The sequence below is a fragment of the Callithrix jacchus genome, chromosome 2 (assembly GCF_049354715.1).
Source record: "Callithrix jacchus isolate 240 chromosome 2, calJac240_pri, whole genome shotgun sequence".
Lineage (NCBI taxonomy): Eukaryota > Metazoa > Chordata > Mammalia > Primates > Cebidae > Callithrix > Callithrix jacchus.
In genome coordinates, this window is record NC_133503.1 from 148,436,347 (window position 1) to 148,456,921 (window position 20,575).

At 40.8% G+C, this 20,575-nt stretch overlaps 1 protein-coding gene across 1 annotated transcript in view; it reads right to left on the minus strand.

Moving 5' to 3' along the window:
* The window catches only part of ZSWIM6 (zinc finger SWIM-type containing 6), a 212,942-nt gene extending 192,640 nt beyond the window's left edge, over nt 1-20,302 (minus strand). Inside the window, exon 1 of the mRNA XM_035291529.3 lies at nt 19,642-20,302. Coding sequence (XP_035147420.2) covers nt 19,642-20,287 — 646 coding nt within the window. The 5' untranslated portion in view covers nt 20,288-20,302. The remainder of the gene's footprint in view (nt 1-19,641) is intronic.
* Nucleotides 20,303-20,575: the final 273 nt, after the last annotated feature.

The window sequence follows — 20,575 nt, forward strand, 5'->3', positions numbered from 1 at the left end:
CCCTATCTGTCCAAAGTTTGCAAGCTGATTAACACTGTTAAACATACACAAAGTCCACTCTTACACATGCATATGTATACAAACATAGTATATAAAAATTTTTAATAGAGCTCTATGGTACAAATTAGAAGTGCAGAAAGGCCACTAACAGGTCAGAAAGGGGGAAAATGCATGATGTGATTGCTAATCCTGTCTAAACTTCACCAAAAATATTAAACTTTGGATAGAAAAAAATGGAATGTGGAATAAGTAGTCTGGGTCATATCACCACAGCTTTCCAAGGCAAGGACTTATGTAGATACCCAAAAATACAATTGAAAGAAAACACAAGTAAGATTTCAGTTCATAATAAACTCTGAAAATTTCATTTGAAACTATTTTTCTGAATACTTTATATGTAAATCTTTAAATTGGGGAAAATGCTAACCAACTCTTTTCATTTATTAATGAAAGTTTCCAAAAGAAGGGAATGTAGATCTTAGTACAGTCATTCAACATAAGAAACTCAGAAACATAAATCTAAAAGTTGTTCTGTCTTCTTCCATCCTTCACTTGCCATGGTACATATTCCAGGAAGCCTGGAAACTAAACCCTAAGTGATGAGGTCAATCCACAACTGTCTATCCTATACGTGAATAATATAGAATTTGTTTTAGCTATCCCCTTTCCATTTTCAGGAGAATTCTAGAGTTCCAAGTGAAGACAAAATTCATCAGTCACTAGGGTCGAAAACAAGGGAGAAATTAAGACATTAAGGTATGGCACACCTCGATGAATAATACATGCTCTGTTTAGTTCACTAGATCAGGCAATGATAATAAACTATTAACAAAAATAAATCTTTGGATAGAGAAATTTGTGTTTTAATGGTAATTAGATTTTTTAAAACAAGGTTTCCTTTCTCTAATTATGAAATCAATATACGATGATTACAGGGTTTTTGAAAAATACAGAAAACTTGAAGAAAATAATAAAAGAAGAAAATTAGGTAAAACTGAAGCAATGCGTAACAATGTAATTCCTTTTGTGTATTATTTAGAATTCAAATACTTTTTTTATGTATTCCCATGTGAGGCTCTTAGCAGCCTCATGACAGAGGTATAATTAGTCCTATTTTCTAAGGACTTGAGGAAGTTCAGAGTCAGTAGGTGTCCTGCACAGAGACACAGATATTAAGACAAGACCCAGCAAAAAGGACTCTAGCCTCCTAATGGCTCAGATATCTTCAAACTCCTGACTATGTGATTAACAAATGATACATTATGTCAGTGGCTAACTGTGAGTACCTAAAATGAGCAGTACCTGTGAACATCAATCTAAGAAAATGTATAAACAGAACTGTACTAATACAAACATATGCTAAAAAAAAAATACAACCTTGAATAAGAATATAAAAATTTCCTGTCTTTAAATTGGAAAAAAAAAACAACAACTCAGGGATGGTGACATCAAACCCATGGAGACTGAGAATCTCTTAACTGCTTCCTTTTGTTCTGAATAGCCCAGACAGAAATAATGTATTTCCACTTTGAAAGAGACTGAGGAGCGCCCACTCATCAAGAGCAGAAATCAGCCAAAGGTCACCTTTCAATCCCAAAACCATACCCATCTTCTCTCTCTTAGTCTCCCTACACATAGGCATAATTCTAAACTGATTTATATCTTGCCCTCTTCCTTCTGAGAAACAAGATGTATGGCTAGGGTAACCACAGACTTTATTATCCAAACTGGAGCACTTCTACAAGTGAAAGAGGTGACTGCCTAGGAAAAGAGACATAAGCCAAGATTAGGAACAGGTGGTCACCCAATGTCTGGATAACTCATCCCTCTCAGGTACCAAGCACTGAGAGTACAGCACTATTGTTAAATTATTGTTCAAAAAAGTGCTCTGGTGTACCCCATTTTATGCAAATTGAGTCTTAAGCAAATTCTACCTCAAGAGAAAGTCATCAGCATTTTGGAGACCAGTTTAATAAACCATTCCTATTAATCAGCCAACATCTTTTCACAATGTGTAAGATCTTATGGGATGTTCTGAAGTTATATATGTGTTTTTGCATGTCATCTATGATGGGGAGAGTTTTTTTGTTTTGTTTTGTTTTTTTGAGATGGAGTCTTGCTCTGTCACCAAGCTGGGGTACAGTGGTACAATTTCGGCTCACTGCAACCTCCACCTTCTGGGTTCAAGTGATTCTCGTACCTCAGCCTCCCAAGTAGCTAGGATTACAGGCACCTGTCACCACGCCCTGCTAACTTTTTTGTATTTTTAGTAGAGAAGGGGTTTCACCATGTTGGCCAGGATGGTCTTGATCTCCTAACCTCATGATCCGCCTGCCTCGGCCTCCCAAAGTGCTGGGATTACAGGTGTGAGCCACCGCGCCCAGCTAGAGGGGGACAGTTTTTAAAAACTAAATTTAGTTATACCAATTTCCTTTAAAAATGAAGTATCAAATAGAAGAAAAAGGCAATCTCTTAATCCCACAAAGGCATTTATGATTATTTTTCTACATAATCCAAAGGTACTGTTCTGTACAGAAATATGCAAGTTACTTTCTGTTCAGATGTTGGAGTCATCTAATAAATAAATTGCTTTCAGAACAGCTTTTGGGATGATGCTACTATTAATAAGTCAACAAGCTTAAAGAAAGGTCCCTTCAAATGAGAAGAAAAAAAAGAAACCCAAACAGTATTTGAAGAAATATATTGATGACAAAACTAGCCTACTTATCCAGAGGTCATATTCCTATTCACCTTCCTAAAACACTAAGAAACAGCAACTCAGATTCAGAAAATCAAATAGAAATTAGAAACTGGTGCTATTTTTTTTAATTAAGAGAATTTCATGCAGACACCCACAGGACTGGCATATAATCTAAGACTATCATTCATTCAAGTGACATTTCAATGTCTACTATGCTTATAATGCCCTGGCACTGTTAATACAGTAGTAGTTGGCTGTTCTAGATTTTAAATTTGCCATTATTTTTTTTCAAACTAGCAGATTCATCTTTCACTCCAAAAAGAGACTTTGTATTTAAATGCTCTGTAATTCTGACCCCTCCCAAAAAAAGACTACAAATATCTGTTACACAATGATAAATTTAAAATGACTACTCCGAAACAGTGTACAGTAGAGTAGTTTTACATCTGTTAGCTCTCCAAATTTTTATTCAATTTGATTAGTTCACTGATGCTTCCTCCATCAATGATGCTTAGATATCTACAGTCCTACAAAGGATATTCTGATTTCTCATAAAAACAAATTGTCCCTAATTTTCTCCAATTTTTACATTAAGGATGAGTTCCACAGTTGTGTTCTCAAATTTGGAAAAGACCATGAATCAGGGGAGGTTCAGTCTCCACAACAATCCCTTACAGAATTCAGAAGGTCTACCAACATACACTGGAGTGACAGAATGCCTCTCAATCTAGAAAGGAAGCCAGATTATGTTAAAAAGATCTGGTTTACTATTACAGATTTCTAAGAGGAAACTAAGGAATCTAAGACATAGAATGTTTTAGAATTACTAAGGATTCCTAAAAGAGCTGGGTTCAAAACTCAGTTCTAAGATGAGGAAAACAAGAGAAAATTAATTGTTGCACAATTGTAAAGGATCAAAGAAGAAAATAGCAATTCATGGAGTAAATTTTTAAACTAGCAGTTTAAAAATGTGATAGTCAAGAAATCCCTAAAATAGACTGTCATACACTGAACTTTTACAGATTATATTCTAAATTTTAATGTTTCCTATCTTTAATAGGAAGTATGAAGGGGAAAAATCAAGAAGTAAAAAGTTTTTATACAAGAACATTAAATAAGCAACCCAATGAAGTATAAATAACTGAACGAGGTAGGGGTGAGAACTTTCTAAATCTAAACATTGCTACATGAACTTTTTGTGTTTTTCAGAGCTTAATCCACCACAGCTTAACCCACTACCACCAAGACTCCCTCACACATATGCTATTTTAAAAATACAAACTATATTCTTTTTAAATCTTGCTTTTTTTAATTCAAAATAATCACATGCTTAACATCAACTTCGTTTCAAAAAGACTTCAGGTCTTACAACTAAGGATACTGTGACACTTATCTTGCCATTTGTGAGTTTCACATCGAAAAAGTGTCAACATACAAAATGATCTTCAAAACTCACCAGGACATTCTATCATAAATTAGAATATTCTCACAAACAATACAGTTTTCTCTTTAATATTTAATCTTTTCCGTTTCTTCTATGTCTTTGTGGTCCAGCTGCTAAAAGCTACAGTGGTCTTGGATTTTCGTAAGTACACACAGCTTATTTGCTTCAGTAATATTGTAGGGTGAGGCCTTTTACTAAAGCTATTCTGTCCACCCTACACACTGGAGGTAGGTCTCAAAGTCTGGCTCCTCTGCTTGGTTTACAGGAAGATCAAAGATCACAATGGTGACTTGCTTCACATCAATCCCTCCAGTGCAAACACTGGTTGTTATGAGAACCTTCTTATCCTGAAACTTCTGAATGACAGATACTCACTGCTCCATGGTCAGCTCTCCACTTAACAAAAAGACACCTGGTGGCCAGCGTGCATCATCTCCACGGTCAACCACTTGGCATTTCGATGAGTCTGCCAGAAGATGATGGCCTGACAAATGATGATGCCACCATATATGTTGCACAGAGCTTGCTATTTGTCTTTCCTGTTCTTGCACAACACGTAATACTGCCAGATGTTGTTCAGGGTCAGCTCCTCTGTGTAACTTGGTAATTTAGGGATGGGTACAATTCATCAGCAAAATGCCACACGGAGTAGCTGTGAGCTATTGAAACAAATTCAGACCTCATTAACATGAGTAAATTTTGAATAAACTCATAGTTACTAGCTATTATATCACCAATTGTTATCTAACACATGTAAAATATAAACTATGATTTTTTTTTTTTTAGACGGAGTCTCGCTCTGCCACCAGGCTGGAGTACAGTGGCGTAATCTCGGATCACTGCAACCTCCACCTCCCAGGTTCAAGCGATTCTCCCACCTCAGCCTCCTGGGCAGCTGAGACCACAGGCACGAGCCCAGCTAATTTTTGCACCTCTAGCATACACAGGGTTTCACTATGATGGGAAGGAGAGTCTTGACCTCTCAACCTCATGTCCGCCCACCTCCGCCTCCCAAAGTGCTAGGATTGCAGATGTGAACCACCATGTCCAGCCCAAACTAAGAAAATCTTTAATAAAAACAGTGAAAACCCTTGAATTAAACTTGAATCTGTACTTTTTTTAAAAATCCATTTTAAAATAATAATATTTTGCTACAAATTATTAAAATGAATAGTGTTTCTTAAAGGCTTTTTCCCCCACTGTAGTAGTCATTATTGAAAGCAAAAATGCAACACAATCCAGGCCTTTGGAATTTGCTATTTATGAAACAGCTTAAACAAAATGCCTTTTCAATATGTTGCTAAGAGAGATCCATGAAAACTGCAAAGAAACTGCTCCGACAAGTTCTGATAAGGAAAGTCATCTGAGCACTTTGCTTCTAAGAACTCTAAACAGCAATAATCAAACTACCTACTAAACTTTGGTTTTAATAAGGCATGTTAAGCTGGAGCTCACATCATTTACGTGACTCACCTAAACAAAACGTAAATAGCATTAAGGATACACAAGGTAGTCACTTACCTACTAACATCCAGTAGTTGAGAATGTTCTATGCATCATATTAAATTATACATATATACCTATCTAGAGAGATACATTGATATCAATAGGTCAACTATCTCTCCAAGCCACTTTTAAAATATCTACTCTTTTAACTGCAGAAAGATACTCTATTGTATGATTACTACACTATGATATAGTTCGATAAACTTGATATTCTATCCCCAAGATATTCACTATATTTCCTAATAATTCAGCAAACTACCCAAGTTGCTCTCATCTAAAATATAAGAACCTGTGATATAAGAATGTGTGCCAGGCGCGGTGGCTCATGCCTGTAATCCCAGCATTTTGGAAGGCCAAGATGGGTGAATCACCTGAGGTCAGGAGTTTTAAGACCAGCCTGGTCAACATGGTGAAACCTCGTCTCTACTAAAAAAAATACAAAAATTAGTCGGGCATGGTGACAGGCGCCTGTAATCCCAGCTACTCAGGAGGCTGAGGCAGGAAAATCACCTGAGGCGGAGGTTGCAGTGAGTGGAGATCATGCCACTGCACTCCAGTCTGGGCCACAGAGCAAGACTCCATCTAAAAAAAAAAAAATGTAAGAATGTAAATAAACTCTAAAACATCTGCCTTCTGTAGGATACTAGACCACACTATCCACCTTTCACTAAATCCCTCAACTTAAGCTTTCTTATCTCCCTAAAAGTAAATTCAGCAAAATTCATCCAATAATCACCTTAAAGAAAACCAAATTGATTCTATTTCTAGTTATTTTGGCCAACTATTTTGTGTTACCTTAAGAAGGGTGTCAGATCAATGCACTACTAAACATTATCCTGCCATCCAATGGATTTAAGTACATTATTCCACTACTCATTGAATAACTGAATAATCATCAGTGTTTCTATTTATATTCAGTGCAGCCCATGGTACACCACAAATCATCCCCAACATGCCCTCAGCTTTTCTATGTACCTTTATAGAAAGAAAACAAATACTACTCTTCTTACTGAAGTCCCTTCCAAAGATAAATTCACCTTGTGATATTTTTCTTTCCAAAGAATACAACATTATTTTTCATTATGAGTGCAACAGATAGTCAAGTTCTTAAATTCATATATGCATCCAAAAACTTTAAACTCAATTTGCAAATACAATCTACATAATACTGGCTCTGGGATGTATATTCTCTAGACCCAGATACTAATATTTCAACTAAAACCTAGCTGCTCCCTACAAAAATGAATAGTAAGCTTTAGTTAAACCTGTTACTGGAGTATTAACCAAATGTAAACACACACAAATGAGTTAGTCCAGAGAACACTGATAACTGCAGAAAAAACAGTATGTGTTTCTTTTTAATGTCTGATGGCACCTATAATTACATAAACCAATTCAGACTTCACAACTTCAACCACTACAGCAATTTTAAAGATGCCCATGGCATAGTAAATAAATCAAGCAAATTTCCCACCTCTTGGTGGCACCACAAAATCAAAGTATTCAACTGGACATGTCTGAAAAGACAATTCTTAAATCCTTCTCATACTTGGAACATGTAAAATAAACTATAGTTTTTTGTTACATGTTCCAAGATTTATGTATGACTACTATTAAAAATCAATCACTTCTAAAAACATGTACATTCTATTTCAAAAAAATAAAAGCAAATGGAGTACCACACCACAGAATACATCTGAAATTTAGTTTTGTTTGATAACTAAAAGTTAAGTTTTTGACATTTGTGAGCAGTCCCACAACAGGCTGGCCCTGTGCCATCATGGCCTAGTGCCAGCCTGATTTAGAGCCATGCTAAAAATAGCAGCTAAGCAGCAGCTGTAACACATAGGTCCTTCTGACCTCAACTTTATTTCCCTAAAGGGTGACTGGAGGAAGCAGGGGACAACTGAAGAGAATGAGAGAAATGGAATATACTCTCAGTAGGTATTACTTACCTCTGCTGATGTGTCTTTTTTTCTACCACACTCTCTTTTCTCCTCCCTTCCCCCACCCCATCCCCAAAAATGGAAAGGCTAGATGAAGAGAAGAAAGAAAAGGGAAGGAAACAAAGAACAAACTGGAGCTGTGAGGCAGGTTGGGTTCAGAGCCTTCCGCACCTGCTGCCCTCAAGTCTCACTTGATTCTACTCTGCCATCATCACAAAGCAGCCATTGGTCATTTCAGTTATTAGCTTTACCACTGTCTAGAGAAAGTATAAACCACAATCCTGAAAAGACTGTCTAGGTTATTGGGTTGAAGGTATATCAGATAAAAATTACACAAGCTATATCTGGGAGAAGGAGGGAAGAAGAACTCTAAAATGGCATCAAGAATACAAATCCTGGCCAGGCCCAGTGACTCACACGTGTAATCCCAACATTCTGGGAGGCAAAGATGGGTGGATCACCTGAGGTCAAGAGTTCCAGACCAGCCTGATCAACATGGTGAAACCCCATCTCTACTAAAAATACAAAAACTTAGCCATGCATGGTAGCACTTGCCTGTAATCCCATCTTCTCAGGAGGCTGAGGCACAAGAATCACTTGAGTCCAGGAGGCAGAGACTGGAGAGACTGCAGTGAGCTAAGACTGAACCACGGCACTCCAGCCTGGGTGACAGAGAGAGATGCTGTCTCAAAAAAAAATACAAAACCCAAAGTGCTAAGGGTAAGGAAGCTTGTAGAACACTAAAAAACAAAGTCATAAAGGAACAGGGCTAACATATTCAAAAGTTTGCTCATATAAAACAACCAGATTACAAACCTGGTATTTGGGTTTTAGAATCTTGTTTTATGACAAGCACTTATAAAAATCATGACCATCTTCTTTGTAGAAATGAATTAATAGAAAGTAGGAGTAAAGGTTCAGCATGACCAAATACCAAATACAGTGCTGTCTTCAGCCTCTGCAGGCCTCTATCAACAAAGACCAATAGCCACACCAGAAGAGGCTCCAGGTATGTCCCTTATACCTAAATTATAGAACCCCTACACAGTACTACACTCATAAAAATGCTGGTCACTGTGAGCAAACATTTAACATGTACAACTTGGCATATACGAAATTCTAATCTGTACTAATGTAATTATCTAAGAGAATTTAAAACCTGCCTTTGTGGACTTATTCTACATGCTATCTTATGTATATTTTCCGTATAAAATCTTCCAACATTAGAGATCTGGCACCAATTAACAATGAAAAATACTTTACGTAAACAGACTCTTAAATAAGGCAGAAAGAGGGAACAAGTCACCTGAATTTCAAGCACCTTAATTTACTAAATGAGCTTCCAATTTATCTGATCAGCTTATTCAGTTAGTAAGAGTTTAAGTGTCCTGACAGGTTCTACTGCATCCTTCCAATTAACATCAGTGTTCAGGAATTGCAGATAAAAACTATCTCCTTCAAAGAATGTCAAATCTCTTTACCAGCAACAGAAAATAACATAATTGTAACATTTTAAAAGGACCTTAAAATGAGATATTTAATTTCTCAAATATACTCTGAAAACCTAACTTTGCTGCATATATATTAGATCTAATCTGCAAGTTAATTTCTCTTTCAAAACTTAACAACTCACAGAAGATGATCAAAATAACCCAACACAACCATCCTCCAAAGCTGGAATTAATTCCTAAAAGACTTGCTTTTAATATAATGGTTTTTCAAGTAAAATTTTAAAGTTCTGGAGATTATTTGCGTAACAAGGTAAACATAGTTAACACCACTGAACCACACACATAAAAATGGTTAAGATGGTCAATATTATAGTACGTCCGTTTTACCACAACCGAAATTTTTTAAATCCTTATGTGTAAATATCCTGATAATTTTTAAAGAAATTATCTCAATTTTAAAAGCATACCTATGATCACAATTTAAAATCCAGGCCACTGTGAAAAGTCACTCTAGAAAGTAGCAAGAAACTGTAAAGCTAAACCTTTTAGAATAGGTAATGATGATGCATCATGGGCAGTACTGCTTGAGCACCAGCCAAAGGGGCTGTGTGTGTCTGGCTCTGCTTTTAACAGCAACAAAAGTTATTTGTACTTTTTTCCCTGTGTTTCAGTTTGCTCATCTGTAAAATAGAAACAATAATGGTGCCTAACTCATATGGCTGTTGTTAATACGTAAAGTAGATAGTGCAGTATTCGCACCTGGTTAAGCATTATGAAAATGTTAGCTGTTATTACTCTTACTATTAGTAAATGTTGTAGCAGTATTAAAAGTCTCACCATAACTCTCATCCAGCTGGTTCAGTGAAGAGCTCCCCCAAGTCATACAAAAAGGCTTTAAAGGGCGGGTGTGGTGGCTCACACCTGTCATCCTAGCACTTCAGGAGGTTGAGGTGGGTGAATCACTTGAGGTCAGGAGTTTGAGACCAGCCTGGCCAACATGGTAAAATCCCATCCCTACTAAAACTACAAAAATTAGCCAGGTATGACGGCACATGCCTGTAATCCCAGCTACTCAGGAGGGTGAGGTAATCACTTGAACCCAGGAGGCAGAGGCTGCAGCAAGCCAAGATTGTGCCACTACACTCCAGCCTGGACAACAAAGGGAGACTCCATCACAAAAAAACAAAAAAAAGGCCAGGCGCTGTGGCTCACACCTATAATCTCAGCACTCTGGGAGGCCGAGGTGGGTGGATCACGAGGTCAAGAGATCGAGACCATCCTGGTCAACAAGGTGAAACCCCATCTCTACTAAAAATACAAAAATTAGCTGGGCATGGTGGTGCACTCCTGTAGTCCCAGCTAGTTGGGAGGCTGAGGCAGGAGAATTGCTTGAACCCAGGAGGCAAAGGTTGTGGTGAACGGAGATCTTGCCATTGCACTCCAGTCTGGGTAACAACAGTGAAACTCCACCTCAAAAAAAAAAAAAAAGTTACAGAGTACTGCAGTTTGGAGGCCACATCATTTTTGTGAAAGAAGTGCATACACATATAGGCATATCCCGAAGGATTATGTATATACTATATACTGATAAAGAAGGAGGAAGCACATTGACAAAAACAATTATATTTTAAAACCTAGTCAAATACAAACAATAATGGAAAAGTTTCCATATACACACTAAGTAGAGAGCAAACTTCTGTTGTTCTGTATAAGCACTTCAAACTTCCATGAGTTCTTTGTTACATGGGTTTATGTATACTTTCATGTAACAGCAAGTCCTCACTTAATGCCATCAATAGGTTCTTGGAAACTGACTTTAATCAAAATGACATATTAGAAAACCAATTTTATCACAGGCTAATTGACATAAACAGTAATTTCCTATGGCATATTTCTGGTCACAAAAACATCACCAACTTCTAAATAAAGACCAATACATTTTCAATATTAAACATTGAAATGAATGTGAAATGTACATACATTTAATGATGATATTATGAATTCTTCACCCAGTTATTCCAGTTCAAGGTAGCAGGTGGCCAGAGCCTGTCCCAGCACCTCAGGGATAAAGGCAGGAACCCACCCTGGACGAGACACCACCCCATCGCAGGGCACACTCACACACGCCCACACTCGTTCAGACTGGGGCCATTTAGATGGAACAATTCGCCTTACGTGCACATCTTTGGGATGTAGGAGGAAACCAGAGTACTCAAAGAAAACTCATACAGACATAGGCAAACCATGCAAACTCCACCCAAGATAATGGCCCTGGCCAGAATTGACTTTTTAATTTTCTTATCAATGATATAATCAAACAATGTTATTCAAGGACCTGCTGTATAATCACACAGCTGTAATACAGTTTTGTAGTTAGCAATGGTAACATTTTCTGAACTTTAATCTCGTAACATTACTACAATTTCCAAATATCTACAAATGTGTTTTACACTAGCACAAATTGAGCATGCCAGAACCATTACTATACTTCAGCCATTAGAATTTATCCTGCAACTACTATATAGGCATACATTTGTAACATTCAATAAATATTAGCCAAATAACCTCTCCAAAGAGTCCAATTTACATCAAGAATATGCTCGCTTTGATTTCAGAGACTACCAAACTAAGACACGACCTAAACAGTAGAAAAAGATTCAACACAGCTTTGCCATTTCCTATGCCACTCTAAACAATTTACTCAGCATCTTTGGGCCTCAGTTTTCTTATCAGGAAAATCAGAAAGCCTGGAATTGAAGTTACCTTTTTATCTCTAAAATCTCCATAGCTCTACTAGTAGATAACAACTATAATGCAAGAGTATTTTATTTACAAAAACACCTTTCTTCTTTCAACGTATTTTGTTTTAAGAAGAAATGGAACTGTAAATCTGTACAGAAGGGTCACTGAAATATGCATGTGGTTACAACATTCAAATTATACCTGGGTTAACTTGTCTCCTTTTCTGTTCACCTGTGGACATCAATAGCATATATCTTATGTGTAGACATATATACACACACATATATTAGCTGACACAAAATTAGCTAATTAGCTAAGCAAATTCCGCAGACATAAAACATTTAGCAGACTCAAGCAACAGTTTACTATCAGCTGAAAGTCAATCTTTCAATCAGCTGGAAGTTTAAAATGTCAAGCAATTTTGCACCACACTGTCTCCAAAGCTTGCTTTAGCTATCTTTCCTAGATGAAAAAAATTAAGGAAGCGTCCTATTTTTAAAGAACTGAAAACCAAGTACAAAGCATATTCTTAGAGGAACACAGGGCACTGAGCAAAAACTGAAAAGACAAAACCAGGTTTTTATCTAACAGAAACACTTTACTTTTGGGATCTGGGTGGGATTCACAAACAAAACGTCTCTTCATGAGACCAGACTCAGTAACACTTTTCTCCAAATTATCATTTGATACTGATTTTTCCAAACAAGATGCATTTAAAGGGGGAAACAGCTTGTGGTTTTGAATATACAGTAATCTCCAAATATTTATATGTTAAAAAATTAATAAACCACAAAAACTAAATTAGTCTTTTTGTTGTGACAAAGCACTATTTTAGAAATTATATCGTCCGGGCTCAGTGGCTCATGCCTGTAATCCCACCACTTTTGGAGGACGACGTGGGCAGATCACCTGAGGTCACAAGTTCAAGACCAGCCTGATCAATACAGTGAAACCTGCCTCTACTAAAAATACAAAACAAAATTAGACAGATGTGGTGTCAGGCACCTGTAGTCCCAGCTACTCAGGAGGCTGAGGCAGGAGAATCACTTGAACCCAGGAGGTGGAGTTTGCAGTGAGCTGACATCACACCACTGCACTCCAGCCTGGGTAACAGAGCAAGATTCCATCTAAAAAAAAAAATACCATGGTAATTTGAAAAGTAACTAAAAATGGTTTTGTGGGTTTCATATCATTTATTACCTTTTTAAAAAGGCCTGTCTATAATCTGCTTTGTTTCTAAGAAATATATACTTACCTACAATCTTTCATTTTTAGAATATTTGTGCTCTTAAATTTAAGAGTTTAGGTCAACAACAATTTACAATCTAACACAAAAATATACAGCATGGAAGCATGTGGAAATAATACAGATCTAATTATGTGGGGTTTTTTTGGTTTTTTTTTTTTTTTTTTTTTTTGAGACAGGGTCTCACTCCGTCGCCCAGGCTAGATAGAGTACAGTGGTATGATCTCAGCTCACTGCAGCCTCCTCTTCCTGGGTTCAGGCAATTCTCCTGCCTCAGCCTGCTAAGTAGCAGGGATTACAGGGGCGTGCCAGTATGCACAGCTAATTTTTTGCATTTTTAGTAGAGATAGGGTTTCACCATGTTGCCCAGGCTAGTCTCGTGACTTTTCAAAGGGACAACTCCTATAAAAGAAAACATGTCATTCCTACAGTGCCATACTGATCACTGAACATATTACTAGCTGAAATCACATTCTTAACTAAACCGTGAATATGAGTGTAAGCAGAAACAGATGCCGTCCCGAAATACGAAACATTTATAGGGTTAGAATTGAGACAGCAATTGATTATCCATTATGAAAAGAAAAGAGGCCCAGAATAAAAATCTTAAAGATCTGGGAGGACATACTTAAGACAATAATGACTTAAACTGTTCAATTAATCGCAATAATTCTTCTATTAAAAGGACATGTTCCACCAGCATCCTGATGTTTCTAAAAAAAAAGGCATCAGTCTCATACCTATAAAATTGATGAAACTCAATGCAAAGTGGAAAAAAAATGAGGACTGCCTTTTCAATTCAAGGGTGTACTTGTAACACAACCGAGCTGCAAGAAATTAAAGAATTTAGAGAGAATCAAAATGTTTGCTTAACACAAATCCACCATTTTCACCTTCCATTATTGTCACTGTCTCCTCAACATTTTAGATTTTCTCCGTGGAGCAATATTAACCTTCAGAGAACTAAGTATGAAAACAAATTCCAAATATTCCTAAATGAAAATTTAACTTCTTTCAGAACAATGGTAAGAACCTATCAGGTACTGAAATACTTTCAAAATTACATATATAAATCAAACATCTCAACTCACACAAAAGAACAAAAAAATACCTATGCAACCTAGTTTCGATATGTATTGTGCATTTCTTTATTAATCAAAAGACAGAGAAAGAGTAGGATCTGACATAAAATTATTCTGTATTATTCTAACCTTGAAAATGCATTTAATGAAACATACTACCATCAATAAACAAACAACCAATTTTCGATGTGCATTCAGAATCACCTTTAGATAGTAATCTCTGGTCTGTAAAGAAAAACAAAAATACTCAAAAACCAATAATTATCTGACTGAAATTTGTGCTCATCTTAATTCTAATTATGTTCTCCACTTACTGCCTTTTACTGCCACCCTGCCCCCAAAAAAAGCACGAAACAAATTTTAAGTTTTGAATCTGAAAAGAGCATAAGAATTTGTTTACCAGGGTGTTAGTAGAATTCTCAGAGGTACGCTTTTCTCCCAAAAGCAACTAGGAAAAAAGGAAAAGGCCATTCCTTTTAAAACTTATCTCCTTCCTTCAGAAGGGACCTCACACTCACACACTCAAGCATACACAAACACACACATATGCAAACAAACCAAAACAATATAAATTAAAAACTCAAGGATAATTTTTGTAAGTGTATTGCAAAAACACATGCTTCTAGTTTTAAGAAAAACCCAACCATAAAGTAAGTATAAAGGAAAAAGTAAAAGTCCCCCCAAAACCTTGACCATTCACTTAACTGCCCTTCCGGAAAATTACCCATACTTCCATGGCTGCTGTGTAGCCTTACATTTTCATCTATCTATACGCAAATCTATCTTTTTTGTTTTAAACACAAATTGCGGCATACTATAAGAAGTTTTTGACTTGTTTTTAAATATTCTGGTCATCTTTCCTCATCAATATATATAAATCTAATTCATCTTTTCATAATTGCATAGTATTCCATTGAGTATTTAAGCACTTCCTTTCTGTAGAAATTTAGGTTAACACCAGCTTTTCACTCTTGCAAACCACACTGCAATGAGCATCACTATACAGAACATCTTCACATACTCATGTCAATATTATCTATAGGATAAATTCCTTAACAAGACAGAAAAAGTTGATGCCAAGTAGTAGGATAGGTAGTATCCTTTTTCCCTATCTCTTCAACCAATTCTGGGTATTATCTCGTTAGTCTTCACCAATGTGGTAGATGAAAATGGCATCTGATTTTTATTTGCATCTCTCTTTTTTTTTTTTTTTTTTTTTTTAATTTTAAGAAGGAAATCCCTCTGCCACCCAGGCTGGACTGCAGTGGCACGATCTCAGCTCACTGCAACCTCTGCCTCCCAGATTCAAGCGACTCTTGCTTCATTCAGCCTCCCAAGTAGCTGGGATTACAGGTGCCGGCAACTGCACCAGTTAATTTTTGTATTTTTAGTGAAGATGAGGTTTCACCATGTAGGCCAGGTTTGTCTCCTACTCCTTACCTCAGGTGATCTGCCCGCCTCAACCTACCAAAGTGCTGGGATTACAGGCGTGAGCCACCTTGCCCAGCCTATTTGCATCTCTATGTAAGAGTGAAGATGAGAATGTTTATTGTCCATCTACATTTCTTCCTCTGTGAAATGTTGCCCATTTTTTTAGCTATCTCTTGTCTTGCCAATTTTTATAAGTTTTCTACTGGCCTCTGGTCCAATGTGCTGTAAATATTTGGCCCAGTTAACTACTTAATTTGATTTGTAGTGTTTTCAGTCCTACAGAAACTTTTTGATTTTTTTTTTTCCTCTTGAGGCAGAGTCACACTCTGTTGCGCAGGCTGAGTGTGCAATGGTGCAATCTCAGCTCACTGCAACCTCCACCTCCGGGGTTCAAGCGATTCTCCTGCCTCAACCTCCCAAGTAGCTGACATTACAGGCATGTGCCATGGCGCCTGACTAACTTTTGTATTTTCTGGTAGAGACGGGGTTTCACTATGTTGGCCAGGCTGGGCTCAAACTCCTGACTTCAAGTGAGCCGCCCACATCAGCCTCCCAAAGTGCTGGGATTACAGGCATGAGCCACTGCATCTGGCCCTTTTTGATTTTTTTCCTATTAAATTTATCTATCTTTTCCTTTACAAGTTTGAGTTTCAGGTCCTACCAGGGGAAGCTCTTTCACAGACAGTAACTTGGGGAAATTCTTTTAATATAACTTCTAAATCATTACTTAAAAGATTTTGATAACACCTACATACTAGCACCTGCAGAGACAGCTCCCTTCCAAGATCATTTTTTTTTTTTTTTTGAGACAGAGTCTTACTCTGTCACCCAGACTGGAGTGCAGTGGTACGATCTCAGCTCACTGCAACCTCCGCCTCCTGGGCTCAAGTGATCTTCCACCTCAACCTCCCAAGAAGCTGGGACCACAGATGGATGCCACCAAGTCTGGCTAAGTTTTTGTATTTTTGGTAGAAACAGGGTTTCACCATGTTGCCCAGTCTGGTCTAGAACTTCTGAGCTCAAACGATCCACCCACCTTAACCTCCCAAAGTGTGGGGATTACAGGCATGAGCCACTATGCCCCGCAATATAAATTACTTAACAAAAATAAGCCAACTACTCTTTCTCTAAAACTTTCCTATAATCAACTGATGGGCAGCTGTGTGCCAACTAAACATTGCTTACAAATACTATAACAAAGGCATAATTTTTTCTCCTAAATTTCTTCTTAAAATCTAGGAGTTGAAAAATAGTTATTACCAATAGGTTTAATTTCTAACAAGCCCCTCAATCCTTAAATAATCAACAGCATAAATGTAATATAAAGGCCAACAACTAGATATTCCCTATTGTAGCTATAATTTAATCATCTCTATGAAAGTCAATGAATACTTTCTGTATAAAATTGTAATTTTGCAATACCAGAAAACTGCTTTATGGTACTATCAACAAAGTATTTTGTTCTTTCCATTTCAGGAAACTGAAACAAAGAGTTCTGCCTCAAATCAGAACTATAAAATAAGCCTTTCAAGTTAGTATATCAATGCAAACCACAACCTGAAGCTAAATTAAATGGTTAATCTAACCAGTCTCTCTCCATTCTCCATAAAGGGGAGTGGGGGAAACCCTGATTATAAGTGTTCTATCTCACAGTGCCAGCTGCCAGGCATTTAACAACCTTCCATCTCTAAAGCTAACTGGCACAAGTAATACAACTTGGAAGTTAAGGCAACTGGCAGAACTCAGAGGCGAAAAAAGACTATTTTCCACAATTTGTGTAACACTTGTTTAGCACGCATGTGTTTCTGAAGTGGTGGTCAACTTTTAAACTACACTAGAAACATCACACCACTTCACGTCAACCACTGCCAATTCCATTCAGTGGCCTCCTTCCCCTTTGGGGACTATTCAAAAAGTTACTATTTTCTTTTACAACTACTCACCCAGGCCTCTTCCACTGATGAAAGCAGGCAAAGCCCACGCTGTGTGTCTGTCTCCTAGAGAAGATTGCCTCTTTTATTTATCGCCCCTTGGCTTTATTTTCACAGTGAATTCCTGGCTTAAATGCAATCAGCCAAGAAACCCTCCCTATGTGCTCTCCTGTCATTCCTCATTGCTTGCAAGCAGAGTCAAGCACAGGGAAAGAAAAAAAAAAAAAAACCCTCCACATTGCCAGCCAAGCTATAAAAATTCGCAGACTCTAGTTTGTTATCCTGAGAAGCCATAGATATGCTTCCATCCATCTCTATCCGGCAGGAAACAGACAAACAAAAAAAAAGGTATAACTTGAAAGAATGTTAATTAGATTTGTTTAGCCTCAAAAGCTAAACCCCCTCTAGACAGAAGGAAAGAGTGCCCAACATAGAAAAGGCAACACTGGGGGCTGCCTTTGGAAATAAATGACCATGCAGAAAATCACGTCTGCAGATTGCATTAGAATTCAAATTAACCAGACAGGATTAAAACAAATCTTAATTCTCTCTTGGGGCCCCATCCAGACCCCCACCCTACTCCCAAAGAAGGAAAGGATAAAAGGAACTGACTACAGAAAGAGAAAAAGGATTAAGTTAAAAATCAAAGAGACAGAGATGCGTCCAAATCTATCCCCATTCATTCGGTGCCGGGTTAACCATGCTACAATTTCAAGTACGCTAACATGGGAGGGGGTCAAAAAAAATGCCATTTGCAATCAGGAAAAAAACATAAGGAGTTCCACTACAGCATTGTTCTTTTCAGTCTGGCTCAAACATTCCCATCGCTAAGGCTGAAAAAGATCTGGACAGGGGGAAAAAACATTTTGGGGGAGGGGGAGCAGGGGACGCTTTTAAACTAAGGTATTTGAGAAAACTCTCATGATCTGTCAGAGAAAGGAGGGCTGTGCAGCTCTAAATCACAAGTCCTTTTCTCGCCTTTGTCAAACATCTTCTACTTAACGAGCCCTGAAAAGAAATAAAGAGACTCTTTTGTTTGGTTTCTCCTTTTTGGGGGGTGACAGAAAACTGAAAGGGGCACAAATAAACCTGAAAATGAGAACAAAGTGCTGGGTAGTGCCGGGCTGCCGCGCCGGGGGGACGCGGGAGCAGCCGCCGAGCCCTCTGCCTCCAGTTCCTCCTGCAGCCCGCTCACCTCTTTGGCTGCGAGCGGCAAATCCGCAACTGCTGACCGCCGATCGCCCTGGGCACCACGACCTGAACACCCGGCGCAAACAAAACTCGGGCAGCGGGGCACCGGGTCTGCGCCCCGGCCCGCACAGGGGCGTCTAGAGCAGGCTCCACAGAAAAGGAAGCGCGAACGGCTACTTCTCGGGCTCGCGCCCTTTAATTAGAGGGCGTCCTCCAGATGAGTGGTCCCTCCGGAGTCCGGGTCCGGTCACCCGCCACCTCCCCCCTGCGCCGCTCCGAGACTGAGGAGGCGCAAAGAGGAAAAAGACATTGAAACCCAGAACGGCCGGTGGAGCTCTCTGGGGCCAGACGCCACAGCAACCCCGGAGCACCGCGGCCGCTCGCCCGTCGGAGCCCTGGAAGGAGCGGCCGCCGAGCGGCTTTAAATGTATTCTCCTCCTCTCAAAACGCGGGGGGCGGGGGCCAGGAAGAAAAAGGAGCCAGCGACAAGCAATAGGAAAAGGGGGAGCGCCGAGCCGCCCGGCCCCGGCCCGGCCCCGGCCGGCATTGTCTGCGGCCCGCGCCCCCTCCCCCGCCCCGCACGGCCCCACCACACACACCCTCGCGGGAGCCCGGCCGTCCGCCCGCGCCTTTGTCCACATCCACCCCGAAACTGGCGAGCAACCTCCAGGATGTGCTCCCGGGAGGAATGCGGGGAGGGAAGCGCGGGCCCGGGGCGCGGAGCCCGCGAAGGGGCGCGTCCTGCTGATTCATTTCCCATTCGCGCTGGCCCGTCCGGGGCGACGGGGAGCGGAGAAGAGAGGGAGTAAATGGGCGCTCCGCTCCAGAGCACCGTCCGTCCCGGTGAGGGCACCCGCGGTAGTACTGGCGCGCGCGCGGGGCTGGGGGCTGTCTGCAAGGGAGAAGCTGGCGCCCCCCCACCCAGGGACTGACGGACGGACAGACGGTCCCCGGCTGCCCCGTGACTCACCGACTTGCAGGACGTTGTCTACGCAGCCGCTCTCCAGCAGCGCGATACCCCGGCGGAAGGGTAGCCGCGTCTCGTCGCCGCCGTCCGCCGCCCCGGCGGCCCCCACCGACGGGGCCCCGGCCCCCGCGGCGGCGGCGGTGGCGGCGGCGGCGGCGGCGGCCGAGGTGGCGGCCGGGGAGGACGAGGAGCCGCCGCCGCCGCCCGCGCTGCCGCCCGCGCCGCCGGGGCCGCCGCTGTCGTCGCCCGGGCCGCCCGCGGCGCCGCCGCCGGTGTTGAAGGACGAGTACATGCAGATCTCCCGCTCGCTGCGGGGGAAAGACCAATAGACTATGCGGCGCTGCACCGGCTCCGGAATGCGCTCAAAGCGCTCCTCCACGCGCTGGAACGGCCACTTCTCCGCCACTCTGCGCGCCGCGATGTCCAGCAGCGACTCGGGGCTCTGGGTCTTGCCCGGCGGCAGCAGCCCCAGCGCCGCGCCGGCCCCGCACGCCGCCGCCGCCGCCGCGCCGCCCGCGCGTGGGCCGGGTCGACAGGCAGAGCTGTAGCCGCCACCCGCGCCGCCGCCGCCGCCGCTGCTGCCCCCGCCGCCGCCCGGCCGGCAGCAAAGCCGTTTCGCGGGAGGAGGCTGCTGTCCGCGCTCCGCCATGACCGCGCCGCTTCTAACCCGACAGCGGAAGTGCCGGGACCCTATAAACGGCACAAGGAAGCGCGACACGCACAACGCCGTCGCGACGCCACGCTGCCATCTAGGGCCCGTCGCTCCTTGTATGGGCACAAGGGGCGGGGTGTCCTCCGTGACGTAGAGGCTGAGGCGGGGCTCCGATAGGGGGAACCTATGGCCGGGGCGGAGCCTATGCAAATCGCTGGGCTGAAACATAAATAGAGCGCTTGGCCGACACGGGGGTGGTGGGGGCGGGCAGTTTGGGTGCCCGGT